We start from the raw sequence: 22554 nt of genomic DNA, 5'->3' as shown, positions 1-22554 counted from the left end.
TGGCACTGTCATTGCCAACCACTAAGTCCTAATTTATCACAGGGAGAGATTTGGAAACATCCCATGCATTAATTAGAACACTCTTCAATCACAACACTGTCTAGTAACTAGATCCAGCGGTTTCTTGAATGGTTTTTTGAAACAGTTGCAAGAGAAGAAATGCATTCCTTACCTGACTTCTGTCCAGCCAGTGACTCAACATTGCTTTCATCTGCCACTGCAAAAAAAAAGCAAAAGATACAGCACACCGATCAGAGAACTTTCAACTCATGTTACCTTTTAACAACGCATAATTACAAACACATGGTAAAACGTGTAACTGTGATCAATACAAATCAACTGCAAAAACTCTCCTAGCATCTTGCAAGAAGTTATAACACTCTTAGGAAATCCTTAAGAGTATGTAAGGCTCCTATTTTAAGTTGTATGGTTCAGTTTCATACTGTGATAAACATAAAAAAATCCTCCAGACACAAGAGTTTACTATGAAATCCACCAGTTTCAGGCATAAACATCAGCTATACTGCCTATTTTGATCATTTAAAAATTCACTTATGTACTGAGTTTCTTATTAATGAATATTGTTGTATCTGGCAACTATAATCTTGACAGAATAATAATATGAATAAAACAGTATTTAAACAGACGGAGAAGTAGCTGCCACAATAGAATAACACCACAATTTTTTAGGTCTAGTCTCCCAGCACAATTTGAGAAAGAATGAATTATTGGTGTCATATTTGGACGTGGCTGAAGTTTTTTGTCAATTATGTTTTCACATAGTCACATTTGGACCATTATGATATTCCTAGAACTCAACCACTTTCCATTTATCTGCAAAGCCAAATACAGTAAACTAATTCATATGATTAAAAGTAAGATTATACACTATATCAAGCCACTCCCTGCAGTAAAATGTTAAGTCTCATATTTTGACAGAAATTGAAAAAAAATAAAGGGTACTGCTACTATCGTGGAGGTAACTTGTTAAAGGGTCTATATTTAGTGTGCCTTTACACCCAGAATTCACCACAAACCAAACCTAATCGGCTTTTCTGTGTTAAACTGACTGCAAACATTAGATGTGAGATATTTTATAGACTAGTTGATTATGCTACTGTGCATTTAGACAAAATCTGAAGACTGGACCTGCTTAACACCACCAAGAACTGCAGCTTGTTCACCCCTCATAGCAGACTACAAAATACATGGCCACACAAGAGGCCTATTCTGAGAAAACTTTCTGTTAATTAAACCAATAAAAAATAACAGGAGTCATAGCACTCTATATGATGCCAAGACTGATTAATTTGCTTCCATGTGAACAGGCTGGCCGACAGTGACGTCAGGCCAGGAAATGTAGGACGCAGTGGTGAGTGAAAATGCACTGTTGTGCGTATTTAATAATAAATGAACAAATAAACAGATTGAACAAAACACAAAACGCTGAACAGAACAAACGGCACGTTGGCCAAAATAAACAAACAGAACAAAAAGACAGTGGACGAACCCCAAACAAGTATCGTGCTGGTTTTTCCAGCAAGAATAGCAACTGTTACTAGATTTCTGATTTTATTTTCTTTCTCCTTCTCTCTCCCGTTCTCCACTGTGATCCATTAACCCCAAGTGAGTGAAACACTGCATCATTTATGCAGCTGTGCCGAGACTCGATAGTTGTGCTTCCCGTGCTTCCACCCTAATACCCACTTTAATCTGCACATGGAGTGATTGTGTATTTCCCTGTAACTAACATACATTTTATATCAACTGTGCTACATAACCCACATTCTGTGCACCACTACAATAATACATATAACAGACAACATATACATGCCACATACAACATAAAACCCACAAATACACAGTCAATAAGACATTAAGTCAGCTTCTAAGCTGGTTCGTTCCTGCTGGTTCCCAAATTAATATAATGGTACCACATGGTTAGAATGGTCAAGTGCTTGTCATTTTTAATTTACTCCCACAAGCTATGCAGGTCTTTAATTTAGCTAATTCCCCTTAATTGAGATTTACAGAACTGTCTTTTTGTCCAAACAGATTAGTATTTCCTTTTAGAAGGGGCAGGAGGTGGATTCAGAATGATAGAAGAAGCTGCTTCAGCAGACACTAATCAATACCCTACTCTGTTGTTTGTAAGATACTCAAGTTGTAGTTCTGCCCTAATTGTAACAGAATACATTAGTTTTGTGCCCATTACCAGTCCTTCTCCCACCCACCCTTGCATTTCACTTTGAAAGGGGTCCGCTACACATTTGGTTTTTCCTAAAGCACAAACAAATACTTTTTGTGTGCTTCCTAACTTGGCACAGGTGCAAGAACAGCAGGGCAGCTGTTTGGAATGCATGTACTCAACATTATGCAGTTGCATAGCTGAGGTTCGTCAATCTAGTGGTTTGAATATATGAACAGGGTTTAACAATTAAACCCAGTGAGAGAATGGGTGTTTTGTTACTTATGAGTAACTTTGTCATTTTTGAGTCAGGAACATGAGAAAAAAAACATGCCACAGAAGCATCTGCAATCTAACAATCTGCATGGTTAGAGGAGTAATCCGGGTGCTAAAAGTGGATTTATGTGCAGAAGTGAATAAATAACAACCAGGGATAGGATTTGATACCACATTTACATTATAAAACAATGGTGTAAGAGGGAGAGATCTGTGCTGACTCTGCTGGTGTGTTCACGGGCTGCAGGAAGAGGGCGGCAGTCGTCCAACAACCGCCTGTGAGTCATGGCAGTGACACGGGGAGGTGGGAACGTGGGTGTGTGGACTTTCCCCCTCTCTGAATGGCTGAGAGGCGCGTCTTGGGTGATTGTTAGCCCTATAAATTAACGCTCTGGTTAAATGGTCAAATGGTTACAGCATTTCTGGTTTGCAAAACAGAAAGAATCTTAATGCAGATAAGCACTTATAACTGCAACCTTACCAGGCATTCTAAAGAACCTGAGTATGCCAACAAAGCTGAGGAGGATCGTAATAAGTGATATAGGCAGTGTAGATACTAACTTTTGTATTTGCAGAAGATTTACAAAAGAAGAATATTCTTCCCCTGTAATAAAACACAATCAGTGGTTTATCAGTTGTGCGGCTAGTCTATCACGGTGAAGGAACCCAATATGGAAACCTAATGAACTGTAATTGAAAATCTGCCACATCCAGTGTTTTAATAACATGAAATATTCTTCACTCCCTGTCTAATGAAAAAAAAAAGTTAATCGGGTCATCCTAGGCTAATATCTGGAAATGTGCTGCAGTATTCAGTTTTTATGGTGTGCATTCAATTATTATAACGATGGAGCCATCTGTCCCATATAAAAAATGCTGTTAAACTACTAGCATTTCACTTGAAATAAACTTCTCATGCTCCAGGGCACACTGTTGGCCTTGGAAGTAAATCTGAACTTACTGACGTACAACACAAACATTTAAAATATATATCTACCACTAATATAAACTAGATTCTGGACACCATACTCCTATCTTCAGCTTCCATTAGTTGGGGGAAAAGGGGTGATCATTGTTTTCTTCTGGGGTTGTTCCGATTGGGTGCATTGGCTGCAATTTTCTCAATAACATACAATATTTACATTAGGGCTACTCTAATTTACCTGAATAGCATTCTTACCAGACTACTCTTCCATGCAAAATATTTTAGCAGAGATAATTAGAAAGGGTTTTTGGCAGAGAAACCAACGATTCTCTTGACCGATAAATACCAATCTTGGCTTGTTTTGATAAGAAAATAAATGAATAAAAAAAAAAATCTTTCAAATTGGTTGTTAAAATGCCATCATGCAATTCAAATGTGTTGTTTTCTACTTTGGTTCTGTTCAAACAAAATTAAGTGAAATTTATTTGATTTAGCATATTTCAGTGTACAGTCCAAATGTATTATATTGTGTCTAAGTGCTACATTGATCTGTATTTATAAGGTGCACTTAAGTCCATCCATTGCCATTTAATACAAAAAAGAGATTTCTTGTTCTATCTATCTATGTAGTTGCTTTTTAATTGTATCTGGAAATGACAGGGAAGAAAATATCAGATACTGGGATGGGTGGAAGTGGGTTTAACGTCTATTCTGAGAATAAAGACTACAGTACTGGGTAAAATGAGACCTAGAGAAATCTGAAATTCTTTCAACCAAATCCACAATTTTTGTTTTCCAAAGACACACAACTACAACAGTTCTGTCAATTAACAGATGGAATTGTGATTACACTAAACTGTACATGTTCAGATTCAGGAAATTTGATATACATAATCAAAACCAATATGCTTATAGTCTGACAAGAGGTTCCTTAATCTGAAATACAGTGGTCATAATTTATTTATTTTTTTTATCTCCAATGAATGCTCTACCAGGACTTCAAGTAAGGTTTATCTTTAAACAATAACCACTAATCATCAGTACAAAATATATCCTTTTGTGCATAATGCAAGGGATCCCATCAAGGCTGTTCTGTGTATAATGGCAGGCTATGTACCGTGACTTGCATATCATGGAATGCAATGTATTGTGACTTCAGTGAAATGCTACAACTGGACTTACCAAGATCCATGCTTTTGGAAGTCTTCAGTTTGCTGGATTCAGGCAGTTGCTGTTGCGAAGGATCCAGGCCTGGATGAGGTTTTTTCAAATGCGCCGTCACACCCGGCTCCAGGCTATTGAAAAGTATTGCAGGCAATAAGTAGGCATCAGTAGAAAACTAAACACCAATTAAAGAAAGAAACGTTCTCGTTTCTGTTGAATCAGACTAAAACACTCATCTCAGCTGTAATGTATGTTCCTCAAGCATCTTTTGAGCGTCATTCTTCTTCTTAGCATAAGACAAACACTAGGGTTTTCTGATGTGTTTGACCCAATCTGCCAGAGAATGAAACCATTCTGATACTTGAGTTAAGTAGTGTAGCTGTTTCATGTAGTATTCATGCTTGTTTGTGCTTTCGTGGAAGACAGGATTGCTCGAGTGTTTCTATGTGTGAGACACAGACCTGTGAAAACAGTCTTTGTTTACACTACTATCCCACAGAACAGCCTGCTCGTACTAAAAGTAACTTAAGTGTTATTGCACTTCCATTTGCTACATGGATCTGAATCGTTTTCATTTTTTAAATTGATATCTGGTTCTATACTAGGTCAAAGAAAGTTTAATTTCAGGCAGTCTGTTTTATGGTGTCAAAGCAAGTCGGCCATTAGGGGAAGCAGCTGGTTAGTGACGGGAAAATAAGATATTGAAGGGGTGTGGACAATTTCACTCTCCAAGACTACAAAAAAGGTTTGCAAACAAAGCCTTGTGTAGTAACAGTTGTCATTTTTTAAAATGTATTGTTCAAAACTGTACATTTGAGGCCTAATAGCAAATTAAAGTGTATGATAGCTAATTATTTTGATGGCTATTACCACTTTACAAACATTCTGTTAGTCCCTGTCAGCAGATAATGCTTATAGACAGATCACTTTCATGCAGTTATTAATGCAATTTAGAACTTAATAACATCTTAATGGTACAGACTGCAGGCCTACTCATTGACGTAAACAAATTAGAAGGGAAATGTGATTTGGCTTCACTTGCTAATTTAACCAAGGCAGTACAACTAACAGAAAACAAGTACAAAATTCAAACCAATTAGAGACAGATTTGTTGGATTCTCGATTTGGACACTTCACATATTACACACATGGGCTGTCGGCTATAAATAGGACATTTTTGTTTCTGAAATACAGTACTGGTCAAAGTTAGTTTTTGGAAGAAAAATGTTTTACACCTAGTTAAAAGATAAGTTGGTGGAGCAGCAGAATAATTAATTTGCCTGGGTTCACTGAAATCAGTTTGGTGGTCTCAACCCTGTGGACATTGGGTTACATCAAAAACCACTTCAAAAGTCGTCACAATTGAGTCTAAACAAGAAGAAGAATACTTTAGTTAAGATAACAGTGGTATTTTATATCAGAGAGAATGTGTAGCAGTGCATTAAGCTGAAGTAGCAGGGTTCCATGTTACCTCCTGTGGTGTTCTGGTCTTAGAGGAGTTGTTCGCATAAGCAGCTCATCGTTAGGGTGGGGTGGAAGAGGTGGGGGTAGCAGGTCATCATCCTCGTCACCATATTCTTCGTCCTCCTCATCTTTATGTCTCCCATTTGTCATTGGCTTATTCACTGAAGGTTATACGAAGAAACACTGTCACTCCTTGGCTAATGTGTAACACCAACATTCCACACAGGAGTTAAAATCACATGCAATTGATGTGCTGCTATGAGTTTCTGAAATCAGATGGCTTTAAAACCTTATGGCTCTCATTAGTTTAAGGACATAAAACCAAGGTCACTGGCTGCTCACTAGAGATAAAGTTTCTATCAGCACTTGAACGCTAAAAACCCAGCTTTTCTCAAGCCTGAAGGATATATGGCTATCAACTTGATGATCGTCTTGTTCGTTTGAGGGCTTTAGAACATGCAAAATGTTTTTACTTGATGGGGGGGAAGGTCTTTTTTAATGCTTCTAACAATTTAAAAACACTGAATTTAAGAACATTTATATCACTGGTCTAGGATGTCTTTAGCACCATAGGGCAACATCATGCAGTTAAGGGCGAGATTGGATCAGTAATGTGTTTTTCATCTAAGAAGCTAGCATCACGAACAATACAGGTCTTAAATGCAACAGTATTTTTTTTTTTATTAAACATATCATTAAAACAGTGACTACTCTTTGATTTGGTTTATTGTAGATGTATTAGTGTTAACCCCTTTGGCCTCCTAGCTACAATAATGTGTACTCATTTTTCCCACCAAAAATGGCACCTCATTCTTTCGGTACATGTCATATTAAGTTGTTGTCAACATTTGCAAATTCAAGATAAATTGCAAAATAAGGGGATTGACAAGAAACACTTGTGATATGTAGCACACACTTTTTTGTGCTGGTCTTTACACAACACTGGTTTGCAAAGACAGCAGATCTGACAGGATCTGATGGTGAGCTGACAGAAAGTGCTTAAATGGCAGGTGCTTCAATATCCACGACTGACACTGACAATTCAAACCTCAAAATTCCCTGAAGGAATTACTGGTGTTAGATCATAAAGGCTTGATAATATACCCTTTCAGTTTTACCCTTTTCTCAGTCCGGATCAATCTTTTTATCATAAAAAAAAAAAAAAGTATGACATTACATATTGGCTTCTGAGATTTTAAATTAGCTGTGGCTTTAATCTGGATAGTAATAGACATTAGAAAAGCACTAATATCATGTGATCACTTGTTTTTAGCAAAGTGCGTTACCCAACATGCTTAAATAATGTGTTCTAGAACAGTTTTCAAATTTGTGAAATCCTCTTGAATGTTCTAACACTTCTGTCCTGTTCATGTAGCCAGAGGTTACTGCAAGCACTAAAACACTGTCTGATCTTTTAGTCAGTCTTAAACTCAGACACAACCCTCAGAAGTCATGGATATATGGAATATTTATCCAAATAATATGTATGGTCATTTCATAACATTTTTTTCAAGCAATATGAACTTCATTCATTAGCCAGTAAAAAAAAATAATAAAAAAAGAAGGTTTAAGTGGTCATTTATATCATGCTTCAAACCAACATTTGTGTACTGAGGAATCTTCCTAATTAAGTGTATGGTAGCACTTTACAGTACACATTTTCAAACTGAAGGTTCTTCAACATGATATGCCCCACATGCACCTGGCTCTTGAAAGAGCTCCATGAGATATATTGCTGGATTGAATACATGTTTAATGACACCTCCTTGAAATTTGAATCAATAATACATTACCTTTTCATCTTATTACACATCTTACATAAGTAGCCCCAGCATATCCGGATCACTACATTTATCATGACACATATCGAACTGCGAATACCATGATGTGGAATTTAATTTTCCAAATCTTGTTCCTCTTTATTTTGAATCTGACTGCACATTAATTAATACTAACTTTAGTAAAGGCACCTGGTCTCGGACAACAATTTAAATACAGTAACTTGGGGTGGATTTATCTTTTTCCTAAAATACAATCTGTACCATTACTAATCTGTTACTGTTGCAAAACAAGTACGAAACACCTTTGTCATACCTTTCACCCTTTAATTGAACCTTCTGAGTTGCTTGTTACTAGTTTGGTAGCATTAAGTCAGATTTTTTCTTTTCACAGAAAATATTGCAAATTGCCTTATGGCATTAAGACCATAATAAAACAGATTATTATATCAAGGAATTCTCTACTGTGTTGTACTTTTAAAAAATACCTTTTCTTGGAGTATGTATTTATTTAGTAATATATTATGTAGATGAAGAGCCAGTAAAAACTTTCTGCTTATGTTGTTTCAGAGGCTTTGTTTGTCTGTTAATAACAACAAGTAGTCCTACAGCCACAAATCTGAATGCTGCAGTGCTGCCTACACGCCTCTTAAATGGGTCATTTCAAAGTAAATTCAATAGTTGTGTTGAGATTACCATGTATCATTTAGGTATTGCTGACTTTCATATTACTGTAACAAGAGATTTTTTTAAGTCATGAATATGGAGAGGTATACAGTATAATGTGGAAAAAATATATAAGATGATCACTTAAATCAGAAAGCCTTACTTACCAGCTATACTTTCATATATATTGTTAGTCACCATAGTTGGTTGGAGAGGGTCGTTGGGCTTATCAGTTGATTGCCAACCTTGATGGCTGTCAATAGCTTGGCTCTGAAGTGTTCCAGAATCATAATGCTCCTGTAATAAAGAAAATATTTTTGTTAATGACAATATATAAAACCAAATAAATAAATAAATAAATAAATAAATAATAAGGCAATCTTTGACACTAATTCTTAAAAAAATGACACTTCTATCCAACATCATGAAAAGTAACTCCTGACTTCACAAGCACCCACTCTCTTTAAGAAAAACATGATAGGAGGTCAGAGAACAAAATAAGTCAGTTTTTCAAAGACAAGACCCCAATTGCAACAGATGGCACAGTAGGCAGGCATGTGGTTCCATATGCAAAACCTCCCAAATTACTGCTGTTTCACAAAACAATACTGCAGTCTTCCAACCCAAACTTCACGAAAGGAATTAAACATCTTGCAGACCCAGACTCAGGAATTAAACATCTAAAAAGATTAGAGACTTGTAGACTTGTTGGATTAGTGCTTTACTAACTGCAAATGGTGGTCCTAAACCCTACTGACAGTGTTATGTGTATCATGTAATCTTGGCGTGAGGTACATAGGACGATGCCTGTGGAAGTTCATCCATCTTTCACCTTAAAAAAGAAAACTCAACATCACAGCATTCTGGAACTGAAAATGTCATGTCTGACTAAACATTAAAAAAAACAGTACCATTCACACATTCCATTTCTGAATAGATTTTTTCACACAAGTGTTCAAGGTACTGCTTTGTGCCACCCCGCTCCAAGCCATGTGCTGTATGTTTGTGCCTGTATGCTAGTGGATGGCCATATGTGTTACTTTGCAAATCTTAATTTACTTTTAGGAAAAATTGTTCAAAAGAAAATTGACTGTTCTGCACTGATGATATTGGAGAAGCGGACTATTAACAGACCTTCTTTTGACAACTGGGGGTTTAGGGAACATCTACTCCATATCTTGATGAGGGGGGCTTCAAGAGGCAGCCACCTTGATAATTGTAATGCAAATGGTTTAATTGTTTAATTTAATTGAATGATTTGTTAATTGTTTTGGCAGTTGGCATGATATTTGTAGATTAGAGCCATCTGCCCAGTCTTGTTACGGTGGGGCAGATAAGCCTCAGTTTATTAAGTCAGGGCTGCCGAGTTGGGGGAAGCAGAAATCTGTGTGCTCTGTTTCAAAACAGTCATGTGAAGTAAGTACTGTGTGTACTGTGTTTCTCTCTAACAATTGTGGGTTGTAGTTTCGTATTGGAAAGCAGCTTAGCGGCCCGATGGTCAGTCACGGACTGTACTCTGTTTAGTTAGTACTCCTTTGAGGAGTTAGGCTTTTGTTTGTTTTGTTTTTTTTGTCTTTTTTTTATGAACAAATATACAGGGCCCGTCCTGTTTAAATTACATCTGTGGTCCAGTAAATGTTTCTTTTATACACAAGACGTCAGTAAAAAGGTCCCGAATTGTAGCAAGGCACCCCCACTTTGTCACTATATATACTGTATATGCCTTCAATTTTGTACACTGCAGTTGTGTGTGTGTGTGTATATACACACACACAACTGCATTGTACAAAATTGAAGGCATATGAAAGAAAAGGTTTTTAAAAAAATGAACACAAACGTATTTCGCAGAATGTGCACAGAACTATTTTAGAAATTATAGGTACAGATTATTATTATTTTCTTTTTTAAATTAAATATAGGAGAGATATTGCACATGGCACTGCACAGCACTGTGTGCATGGTGAATAGTCACACAGCAGAGCTGTACAGTTTCATTAATGCGATTTGATTTTTTGTATGAAATACAAATAATTATGAAACTATTTTGATTTCTTAACAATATTGTAAAAATTGTGGTATTGGGCGAATTTCACAATTTACATGCAGCCTGTGAAATTGCAATTTACACAGGGCCTTTATAGGTAGACAGACAGATATATACTATACAACCTTCTCCTCTCCCCATTATGCCAACTGTTCTGCAGATTCTTCAACAGGGGCTGAGGCCCTGCAGCTGGGGAGACCATGTTTTACTCAAGCTTGATTTCATTATCTTCCAAGCTGCTATAATCCCATTATGCCAAGGTACATAGATGGTTTCTTAAAAGCTATGGTTAAAGAGATGTGATTAGACCTTGAGATTCCGTATTAACATTTTCCTCCAGACCCCAGCAGGGAGACAGGAACTGGTACAAGTGGGGCACTCATTTGCTAAAAGCTTTAACATCTGTGCCAAGGCTTTTAAGATTAGATATGATTAGATGATTTTTGTTTCTTTTTACTATTGTTTAGCAGCCTTTTTTCCTTCCCTTTATTTTTATTTTTTTAAATTACATTTAAATCGAGTTATGTAGAAAATCAGTTACTACAGCCTATACTATTATGTTTATATAAAAAACATATTTCAGATCATTAGCAATATCAGACAACATTGTTAGCCTATCTGTCTCGATCATTGAAGAATTACTACTTTAAAACATGACCCCAGCTTTACCCCATATTCCTATTTGTCGTTTACAGAGGCTATAAAAATAAATCAACATCAATGCTCAACCATCTAATGTAGCCTAATTCAGACTGGTGCACAATTTTTAGGTTCAATTTGTAATTTTTTATAAAAAATTTGGCAAGCAGCTACTGTACTTCGGAGAGAGGTTGCAGCTGATGCTGTAAGTCCCTGCAGCTTCAACTCATTTAAATGCTACAGATTAGGCATAACATGTCAAAGAAGAACACAGTCTTCCTATCAAAATTATGTCAAAGCAGAAACAATATAAAAACATCATCTCACAAAGCCCCTTCAATCAAACCCCACTGAAAAAAATTACTGCATGTTTTGTTGAGGCTTTTACTCCATTAAGGCAAACTATTACTAAATTAAAGCTGGCCCCACTGGGATGGCTACAAATCTACACAGCAAAGCAGCAGACACTCACTTTAAAATGCACCTTTCACACTATGATAAATTGAATGAATCGATACACTAGCAACTGATCAGTAGTCAGGCTAATTAAAGTATTCAGTTTGTAGAACAAATTCGTCATTATAGCCCACATTACCGTCTGTACCAATAATCGTGTAATAGATTGTTGGAGCGCATTGTCCTGTACAAGAGCGTACCGGGAATACCGGGGGTCACAGTCATTCCCCACCTCTATTTTGAACTAATGGAATTATCATTGAGCTCAGGCAATAGCCTACACCAGCCTATAAAAATGCATATTTATTTTACAATAACTCAATTAAATCAAACCTTTGTTACACATTCTTCACAGACTGTTAGTCAGAACTGTTTACAATAGTAGTCATGAATCTATAGGAAAAATGTACTTTTTTGTCAAAGATATTATACTGTGGTTAGAACGAGTGAAGACCTGGAATAAGTAGGGGAGTTGGGGCATCACTTGGGGGTCTGACCGACTCTTCACTGAGTGGTCTGGAAAGCTCTCCCCACCTTGCCACACAGATGGGTTAAATACGGGCTGTGAAGAACTAACAGCCAACTTGTGGGTGCTTGTCAGTTCAGCTTGAGGGAGGACTGGCGCCATCAGCAGTATTAGTTCATTTTGGCATCACTATGTACATGAGAAGATGTTAATTTATGGAGACTAGCCTTTAATCTGTAAAACTATTCAGGGATAATTGTCGCAATACTCACTAAACATTACATCCACTTTTTTAATTTAGTCATCACCAATTATTATTTTTATTATTTTCTTCCCAATTTAGAGCTTTTGTCGGAGGATAACGCAGCTCTGGGCAGCTTACAGGAAAGCCCACAGGCGCCTGGCCAGACCGCAGGGGTCGCTAGAGCACATTGAGTCGAGGACACCCTGGACGATCTAGCCTTCCCTCCCCCAGGCGGCGTTTAGCCAATTGCGTGGCACCCCCTAGGAGCTCCAGGTCACGGTCGGCAATGACATTCGAAATTGCGATCTCCAGGCTATAGGGCACATCCGCACCGAGCGCCTTTACTGGATGCGCCACTCAACAGCCCCATTACACCCATTTTGATTCTTGATGTTCAACACTGATTGAGACAGGGTCAGACTGTTCACTTAACTGATCAATTACTTTACTCCCTTAAAGCAGTAATAGCCAAGCCTTTACAAATTAATTACTTATCTATCTTTGCAAGTTCCTTGTGAATTTGCTGTAGAGTTTCTAGACTTTTCTTCCTTTTATCCTGCTATCACGCTAAGGTAAAGTTACCCAAATTTGCCCTATATATCTCTTTTTTTACTGGTTTAACAGCCAATTGTGCTGGAATTATTATCTTTCAACTTTAAAATGCCTGCTGCAGTTTGTAAATAATGTTGTTATGCTAACAAATATTACAATCTTTAGTTATTACCTTTTAGGCCCAAAAGGTGTAATGAGATTATAATTCATTTAAAAATATACATTATAAAAATGAAAAATAGAAAATTGGTCTTATAATTAGATGTTGAACACCCGCGGTATTGTTTAAAAGATGGTTGGTCTTTGATTGGTATAAACTTGCCATAAATGTATAATATATCGAATTGAACACAATTTGCTGAAGTAAAAGGATTTAATGTTGCAAGCTGGGTTGAAAGGAAGTTTGAGAAACAAGACATGATTACCTCATTTTGTTTTTCCAGCCTCCTGGCCACAACCAGCTGAATCATCCCCCGAATGTTCCCCTCCATCGACATGGAGCGGCGCAGAGTCTCCATGGCCTCGTGGTTGGATTTCCCCTGCAGAGACTCCCCGTTCACCGCTATGAGCTGGTCATTCACCCTCAGACGCCCATCCTGCAACACAGAACAGGTCCTCAGCTCAGGGGACACGCCTACAGCAGTGGCTTTGTGAAACATTAATTTCCTTTTTTTTCTTAGTCACCCATGTATTAAACAAATGCAACTTGAGTCATTAATGGAAAGGGTTACAGTTCCTAGGCTACAAGGGACTTGATTGCTTATCAGAGAATTATGTTGCCTGAATGTTAAATAGAGTGTTAAAGAGCACTGGAAGTTTATTAGGATGAATATTAATTATGCTGTAAAAAAAAAAAAAAAAAAAAAAAAAAAAATCCTTAGAACGTTTTCTCTCATCTCTCATCCACGGAAGAGAACTGCTCCCATAAACCATTGGAAAGACAAAAGAAATGTACTGTATTCCAGTTTAATTGAACTAACTTAAAACAGTCCTTACAACAGAAATGTAATAGTCACAAGTCTTGTATGGAGATACTTACAGTAGGTATTGTTATATTCTAATATGGGAATTCCAACACAATTTCCTTACAGCCTTGGGAGCAGATATGAAAAATGTCTCATAAATGCTAAACTTTAGATTGCTGGGGTTTCCTTATTCAGTATGAATCTTTATATGCCATATAGTCTTGCTTTTTAAAATGTGCAGCTACTACTGCTGTTTATGTTAATATTAATAAAATACAGACAGCATGGCAAGATAGCAGAGTGAACATATTCAATAGGGTGCACATACTTTGTTTACATCGTCTGTCCCTTAAAAATGTATGATGCAAAAGGCATCCATGCTGACATACAGAAAATCTGCCTCTTACATATCTAGGCAAATTACAGACTGAAGAACAGAAAGTGATGACCTTGTGGGCTATTCCAAAAAACAGACTTCAGATTTCCACTCCAAACCTTGTTGAAAGAACAGGTGATAATAATCTACGCATGTATCCCACATAAACATCTGTTATCATCTCCTATCAGTGCTAACCTGTACGGTTACCATAGACCCTTTTCCCATTTTGATAGCAGGCGTTACAGCTTTTTCTGCAACACCTGTATGTGGTTTAAAGGTTAAACAAGTGGCATCACAATTTAAAGTCCCCGACTTCTATAATTGTAAGCTTGCACGGAATCTCCTGTTTTTTACAAATGCAAACCTGGTTTTCACCCAGACCGAGCCAGAAGCTACACCTGTGGAGCTGAAAAACACTTCTGTCAACAAAGCATTGGAACGATGACATAATGGCAGTAAACCAACTCCTGAGTATCTGTGGAAGCCTGTTTGGACTTTAAAGCATCTTAGAGCTGTCATCCCCTTCACCCTGCCCTTTAACCTGGCCTTTCACTTCCCAGGCAAAGCCTACTGTGGCCTGACCTTCACACATCTAGAGAATTAGTGCAGAGCCTGCCTCATTACTTTAATTAAAAAAGGACTTTGTTTTTACTGGAGAAGGATGCATATACACAGTCATAAAAAGTACTTCCCTCTCTTTCTTAAACAGTTTCAACAACAATCCAGCATACACACAATGAGGAATCCATCAAGCCACATTCTCAGAGAGGCAAGAACACTTGCTGGCTCCTGAAAACCTCAGCAGACAAATAATATCACACTTCTGCATATTTCAGCAGTGCCTGTGATCTTTGACTTTTAAAGAATACAAGAAAGAATGCCTTAAAAAAAAAATGCTGATGAAATATCGCTGTTGGGGTGGTAGGGTCATTATCTCACTGGCACTTCAAAGCTTCTTGTAGTGATTAGGCAACCCAAGAGTTTCAAAAAGAAATAAAAGTTACAGATTGTATAGTCATGAAGAAATTTCCAAATTCATAAGAATACATTTGTTGGGCGTGCCTGTGTGAATATATTAGTTTCCAAGTTGTTCCCAGACGAAAGGGATATAGTGGAGGTGGTTGTACCTTTTACATACAACTGCGAAACCATATATGAAACTATGATAAAACTTGGTATTAACATGATTTACTATAGGTTATTGAGAGTTCAAAATCCTGGTGATATTCTGGTGCCGGTTTTTCAAAACTTTGGTAATTGGATTTCCATATTTGATCTGGATTATATTGCGCAATTTGTTTTTTCAAAATATCAAAATGTGATCAGGATTACTGTGATCCAGATTCTGTTTTGGTAATCCGATCACACTTTTAATCATGATTAAATGTTGCAATTGGGTTTTTCAGAAATTAAAGAGGAGATCACGATTACTTTGATCCAAAATAACAGGATAATTGTGATCCTACTGCAGAGGTGGATTTAGCCTTTACAATGTCATAGAACAGCGATATTTTGTTTGAATTGTCATAGCAAACAAACACTATATGTCAAAATCAAATGTTATAATGTTATAATATTTACATATTTAATTTGTGTATCCATGCAAGCAAAAAGGAAAACATGTAGTGGTACAGCTTTAATACATTTTTTTTTTTTTTTAAAAAAAGCACATACGCCTCATTAAAGCTCATCAGAGATGCTGGACTCCCCATCGACGAGGAAGACGATGTCTAAAAACACATATACTTTTATTTTTATTCAATTTATATTTAGTTATTTAATTTCTGTTAAATAAAATAACTACTGTTTGCATGCGCTACATGTGCACTAACATTAAAAGTGATTTGTGTGATTTTTGATAACAAAATAACAAAACATAAATAAAGTTGTGTGTTACTCATTATTACCATGATTTTATTTATTTTGATAAATTAGGCTGTATAATAAATAACAGCCTCTTAAATAAATAAATACTTAAAAAATACACACTATTAAGGACTAGCCCACTTGTTATCTGGATAAATGTAATCCAGCAGTGACATTTTCTGAAAAACTGGATCAAAATGATCCAGATAAAAGTAATCTCGATCACAAAATATAAGATTACAAAATCCGGATCACTGTTCCCCAGATTAAAAGTTTTGAAAAACCTGCACCTGGTGTTGTCTGTCCCTACACCAAAATGTGACTAAACTTGGTATTAACACAATTTAACATAAATTCCTGTGTGCATCCAATTGTGGGGTTATATGGGTGCACCTCTCTGTCTGTACAACCATCACTTTGTGTGTCAAATTTACATTTCAACATGTCTCTTAAGAACACAAGAAGTTACTCCACATTTTAATATATTTTACCATGAAGTACTCTATTTCTAGATTCTTATTCTAGATACTGTTGATATGAGCCATGGTCATCAGCAGTTCTATTTGTAAACAGGTCACATAAAAGTGCTCAGTCAGATCATAAGGAAATGCTCACAAGATAACAGGATCATATTGAAAATACGTGGGGGGCATTTTGGTATATGAATTTGTGCCTATTTTACCCCCCACTATTATAAAGCAGTACAGCAATTTTTACATCAATCCAACTAGGTGTCTACAGTCAAAAAAAAAGGGCTATTTTCAGTACATCATTATTTTTTTGTATAAATGGCGTATCTTAAATTTCACAAGTAAATTACTTTTAACAGTACTGTACATCCATATATGTACTATAAATGTGTGAAACAGGAATGTTTTCATTAAATAAAAAATAAAAAAATCTAAGCCAGAGACTACCTAGACTAGCAGCCAGTTGTGCGTTCTGTTAGACAGACACGCAACATGCTAAATATAAATTATAAAACATGAAGTGTTTACATGAAATGTGAAATATGACTCACATCCCATGTATTGCAACATTAACTGTAACTAGGCTGCTGTACATTATTAATTACAGAGAGAGCCCGACTCAGCAGCCAATATGTCAGAATGTTAAATTTATGAACACAGTTTAGAACCTCTTAACACACAACAGGGAATTGTGGAGAAAAAGAAAGAGATTACAGATTGGAGCATTAAGTGTATTAAAATACAAATGCAGTTTTTTAGAGAGTCTGATTATTCTGCCTCACAGACAACAGGAAAGCTTGTCTTCAAATTAGTGTTCTTTCCAAGTTTGCAATTTTAGGCTAAGCATTTCTATAAAAGCACAGCTTCTCTACCGGCTTAAGCAAAGTACATTCTGTACCAAAGCTACCTCATAGTCTGGTTTAAATACTAAAACACAGGTGCAAAGATAAACATGTATCAGTCAACTATAGTAGATCTGTTTATTTACTGGTATTACTCGAAGAGATACATTTAGAGTTGGGCTTTATTTAGATGTTGTATCCCAGTGTTTGAAGCTATGGATGACATCCACCACTGCTACTTACTGTACTGTACATGTCACAATGTTAAGTTTACATTTGAAGTGATAACCAACAGAAGAGTTATCTGGATTGTGGAGTAACTAGCTTCAAAAGTGGAAGGAATGGTTGCTATAGCTGGGGCAAAAGGCTTATTATAAAACAATCCCCAGTCAATGAAAACTTGATTGAGGCATGCTGCCCCCTGTTCCCACATGTAAATTAGGCATACGGTCATAGTTGAGTTGCTGAAACTGTGGTTTGTTACCCGATCATGTCAAACACAAAAGGACCACGTTCACTTGTATGGTCATACTGCAGGCTGACACCATCTCTAAAAGGTCCCAAGACGATCCATACCTTAAAGGCAGCCCCGCCGTGGATGATGGATTTGATGAAAATGCCAAGGTCAGCTCCGGTCTCTCGGGATTTGTTCCCTTTCAGGCTCACTCCCAGCCCAGCTGAGCCAGAGTCATTCAGAGGGACCTCGAACATCATCTGCTCCTTACCCTCCTGGAAGGGGATGACACAGTCCTGCTCTCCCTTCTGTTAAAAACACATGGAGAGAGAGAGAGAGAGAGAGAGAGAAGAGAGAGAGAGGCATGTCCTTTTAACACATTACAACACTATTTCACCTGGTCTGACTCTGACTCCTAACATGCTTTATACATGAGCACTAAATCAATACAACAATAGTAAGAATGAAAGCAACTGTGTAAAGCAATGGCCATATGAAAGGATGAACGAACTATAACCGTGAGTGTTTTGTCAAGTCTAATTGTACTGTTTGTTATTATTAGATGGCTAACATGATCCGGAGCTGTCGCTAAGGGCAGCACAAATCTGGATAACGCTGCACCATTGTTCACGGAGTAAAATTGTATTTCATCACGAGCACTACAGCACTCACCCTGGACTTGTGACCGCGTCTGTGTTTTGTGTGTGTGTATTTAACTGTGTCTATTATTTCGGGACTGCAACCCGTTGTTTATTAAACTGTGCAATACACACCATTGTGTATTGCCAGCCCTCGATTTCTTAAGCGTTGTCATCAAACTTTGGATTATATAAACCACAATTTCACCAGTACTTTGTTGTTTGTCATTGTCTTGAGCACTGCAAACCACTATGATAAATTAACAGAATAAATTAACATTAGGGTTTTAAAACATTGGTACTTTTAAGAATTTATGTCCAAGATTCACAAGGTCTCAAGAAACAAGTTTTTTTTTGTCACAGTGTAAGCTGTCAAAAGCTCACCACAGCGCACAAATTGAATAAATCAATATTGATTAAGACTGAAAAATAAATACATAATATATGACATTTAAATTTAATAAACACATTTCTGTCCTTGGCCAAGAAACACTCCTTGTGAAAACCCTGTTGCCTTCTACATGCAATTTACATGAATCCACACCTCATAAAAATGCATTTTAAAAGTAATTTTAGACATATCCATGTTTATCTAATGCAGTTCTAAATTATGTTCAGTTGACGTATGAGGTAAGGTGAAGCCAACTAGTCGTACACAGAGGGCTTTATAGACCGGAGAGAATTTTTTTTTTTTTTTTAAATAAAAGTTTCACATGAGGATTCTGAAATGAGCGTCATTACAAAACAACATTTGTTTCTGATTCAATGTATTTTTATTTTTAAGTTAATAAATAGCACCCCAGAGCCATGCTGACACACAGAGATAGACCTGTACAGTATGCGCACTGTACTCTTCTGTGTTACTTTTCCTAATAACTGTACAAAATTAAGGGAGTAAACTGCATAACACTACTATTCTGTACATATTATAAAGGATGCTGGCATTTTAGCTTTAAAAGACAGAAATACACAAAAGAGATTCACACACACACTGTTAGGAGATTTTTTTTTTTTTAATACTGGAAGCATTTAGTTTGACCATCATTTTTAGATCAATTGAATAGACCCCAAGGTGTTTAAAACTGAGGCACTAGGGAGATGACCTGAACAACAAGTTAGCACATTACAGCACTCCTTGCAGCTGTACACTATGCTCCCATTGACAACTGGAGAGATTTTAAAAACCGGACTTGTAACCCACAGGTCCCTGCAGGACCTTGGCCCAAGCTGTTTTTGTGACTGGGTGTCTGTCTACACTCCAGGCCTTTTCATTGAGGTCTTCCCACTGTGAACTGCCAGCTATCCCGAAACTCTGCTTAATTGACAGAGGGCAGGACTTTCACATTGAATGCCCCTTGACGTTGGAATCCGGTCCCGGGAGACAAAACTAGCTTGAGACTTGAAACCTTCAAGTCCTGAGCGTATTGCTCAGCGCTATGTAGTAAAATATAGACAGTGTGTATTATAACATATAAACAAAGACTGTATACCAATGCACATTCAAATTTAGTGTCATGCCAATAAGCATTTTCAAATAATTAAACTGAGAGGAATGTTTTAATGTGTTCTATACATTCAAACAAATAAGGAACTGTACAGTTTATGGCACTAAATAAAGAGACTATATAATAGGAAACTGAATAACAATAAAAATAAACTGTACAGTGGTTTCTCACAGTCCAAGTAGCTCAATTATTTTTTTGCTTAGCTGCTTCATGTTGTGTTTTGACAGCTGTTATCCTGTTTGGAAGATTTTGTCAACTATATTTAACCTACAAAGAGACGTATAATAGGACTGGGTGGTTCGCCACTGTCCTTCAATGCTAAGGCTTTTATCCAGCTTGTCCCACCAATAGCACAATGCCTGCTGGTGGTCAGAAGCCTGCTGTTTTCTCAGTTATGAACTATAAAACACCATGTATGTTCTAAGACAATACACTTAATAAACCCAGTGGTCAACACGGCCAAGGGCCAAGAACTAAAATTAATTTAACAATAAAATCTAATGTTCTGAGAGGGGTTTTATAGTCTTTGGAAAGTGACACCAAACATGCCTGAAATTTATAATTTCAGAAGTCAATTATATAAAAATAGTTTGTTGTGCTATATTTAAATAATAATTAAAACAAGTACATAGTAGCTTTTTCTTTTTAACAGTAAGTAACAGTTTTTATTTTTCTGAGAAAATGTTTTGTGAGAAAAGAAAACCTGATGAGGAAAGCAAAAATGTGCCTAATCCATCAACGTAATGACTGTAACCGAAATGTTTTTGATGGCTGACATGTCTCAGATCCAGTATCCTTCCTCAAAGTTTGGAAGGGTCCAATGCTTTGTCATTAGCGAACCATGCAGATGCGATCAAAGGGAATGGAAATTAATCATTTTATTCCAGATTTTTCTTTTGTGATACACAGTATCTTCTAACCATTTATTTAGCCTACACATGTGTCACACAATAATATTTTCACAATAAGGGATTGGGCCTGTGATGAGATGGTGAGATAGAGAATAATGTTTACTGTATTTGAGCCTCATTTATGATAATAAAATGCATGAGCACTGAGTGTTTCAGCTATAATCTTCCTCAGCAAATCCCTCCCAGGACAAGTTCAATTAAACATTCATTTCAGCTCATTATTTACTGCAGATGACCACCACACTTTTATCAGCTAATTTATGGTAATCTGATCCCAGTACTGCTGACAAGAGGATCACTGTATCCAAACATATTTCTTTCAAACCTACACGCAGAGAGTTATATATATATATATATATATATATATATATATATATATATATATATATATATATATATATATATATATATATATATATCAAGTGGGGAGCAGGAAATCTAACTACATTTGTTTCACTACCTGCCCAATGCCCTTGACTGTTTCACTGTCACAGCTTTGCAATGTGTTGCCTAACCCTACCAAACTGTTCCATAATGATAAGCAATCATATTCCCCTGTGGGCCTTTCTTTTCTTTTTTAAGCGGAAATGAAGACACTAAATTTCTGAATGAAATAAAGCAGTTATGTGTTGTTTTTATGTCTGGTGGACAGCGAGAGAGTGGGGAGGTGTGTTATGGAGTTGAAATGTTGTAGCAGTTTTCATTCTCTTTACTCTGTGTGTCAGACCACACATCGGCAAATGGCTAACGGCCGCTTTCTTCCCTCTGGCATTGAGTAACTTCAAAAGCAGGATCTCTCTTTGATTTTTGCTCTGAAGTTTGGTTTAGAAAGTCTTAGGAGGTTTACGTAGTAATTTTTATTATCACTGAATCTGTGGAACTAAAAACGCAGACTAAAAAATAAAACCCTAGCCTTTACTTTTAAAGCACTGTTTTTAAATAGGACAAATGTACTCTCTGATGTGGTTAAGCTTTAGGCTTTACATACAGTTTTTTTTCTATAAATAAGTTACAATCTGCACAACTGTGTATACAGAAAGTCACGTTTCTCCTGCGCTTAGCAACTATTGTCACTCTCTTTACAGGGCCAAACTAAGGGAAATTAGCCGAAAAGAAATCTGTAAAAAAGTGGAAAAAAAATGAATTCCTGCTGTCCTTGTTGAAGAAACAAAACAGGCATAGTATCAAAACATGCACAGTATATGAAGACATATCTTCATGAAACTGGGTATCCTTGTAGAGGGTAGGATGAACCAGGGGATGCAGTTAATCTCAATTTGAAGGTATAGTTACCACTGTGATCAACAGGGGTTTATGGAAGGATAACAACCAAATCAGTCACTCAAGCCCAGTTTGGATAAAATAAAACAGAAAACTGTAAAGCCAGAAATTCGTTTCTACAAATACCAGTAAACCAACCAGTGAGCTTTTATAGATCCCTTCACTGAACTGGGCTGTTTCTGTCTATGTAAAATGTCTTTGGAGAAACTCTATAATCCCAAATGTATTCCTATGTATGAACACATATACTGTACTTGTTATTACAATTTTGACCAAAAATGTTTCTTATGCATTATGTCAGGCATCTGAAGGGTTCTTTTTGGTTCTAGCATGACAGTTTATATCCTTTACAAAAACACAGTTTATGTGATAAGTTTAGCT

General features: G+C 36.7%; 1 protein-coding gene across 1 annotated transcript in view; it reads right to left on the bottom strand.

Annotated features, from left to right (window-relative positions):
• Positions 1–5714: 5714 nt before the first annotated feature.
• The window catches only part of LOC121322851 (partitioning defective 3 homolog B-like), a 130313-nt gene continuing 113473 nt past the window's right edge, over positions 5715–22554 (bottom strand). Inside the window, exons 11-15 of the mRNA XM_041263275.1 lie at positions 17961–18146; positions 13288–13458; positions 8629–8758; positions 6025–6178; positions 5715–5921 (exon numbers count right to left, since the gene is read on the bottom strand). Of these exons, the coding sequence (XP_041119209.1) occupies positions 5900–5921; positions 6025–6178; positions 8629–8758; positions 13288–13458; positions 17961–18146 (663 nt within the window). The 3' untranslated portion in view covers positions 5715–5899. The remainder of the gene's footprint in view (positions 5922–6024; positions 6179–8628; positions 8759–13287; positions 13459–17960; positions 18147–22554) is intronic.

The sequence above is a fragment of the Polyodon spathula genome, chromosome 11, assembly GCF_017654505.1.
Source record: "Polyodon spathula isolate WHYD16114869_AA chromosome 11, ASM1765450v1, whole genome shotgun sequence".
NCBI classification, from domain to species: domain Eukaryota; kingdom Metazoa; phylum Chordata; class Actinopteri; order Acipenseriformes; family Polyodontidae; genus Polyodon; species Polyodon spathula.
Note: the sequence above shows the minus strand (reverse complement) of the source record. Positions and strands in the feature narration are given on the sequence as shown.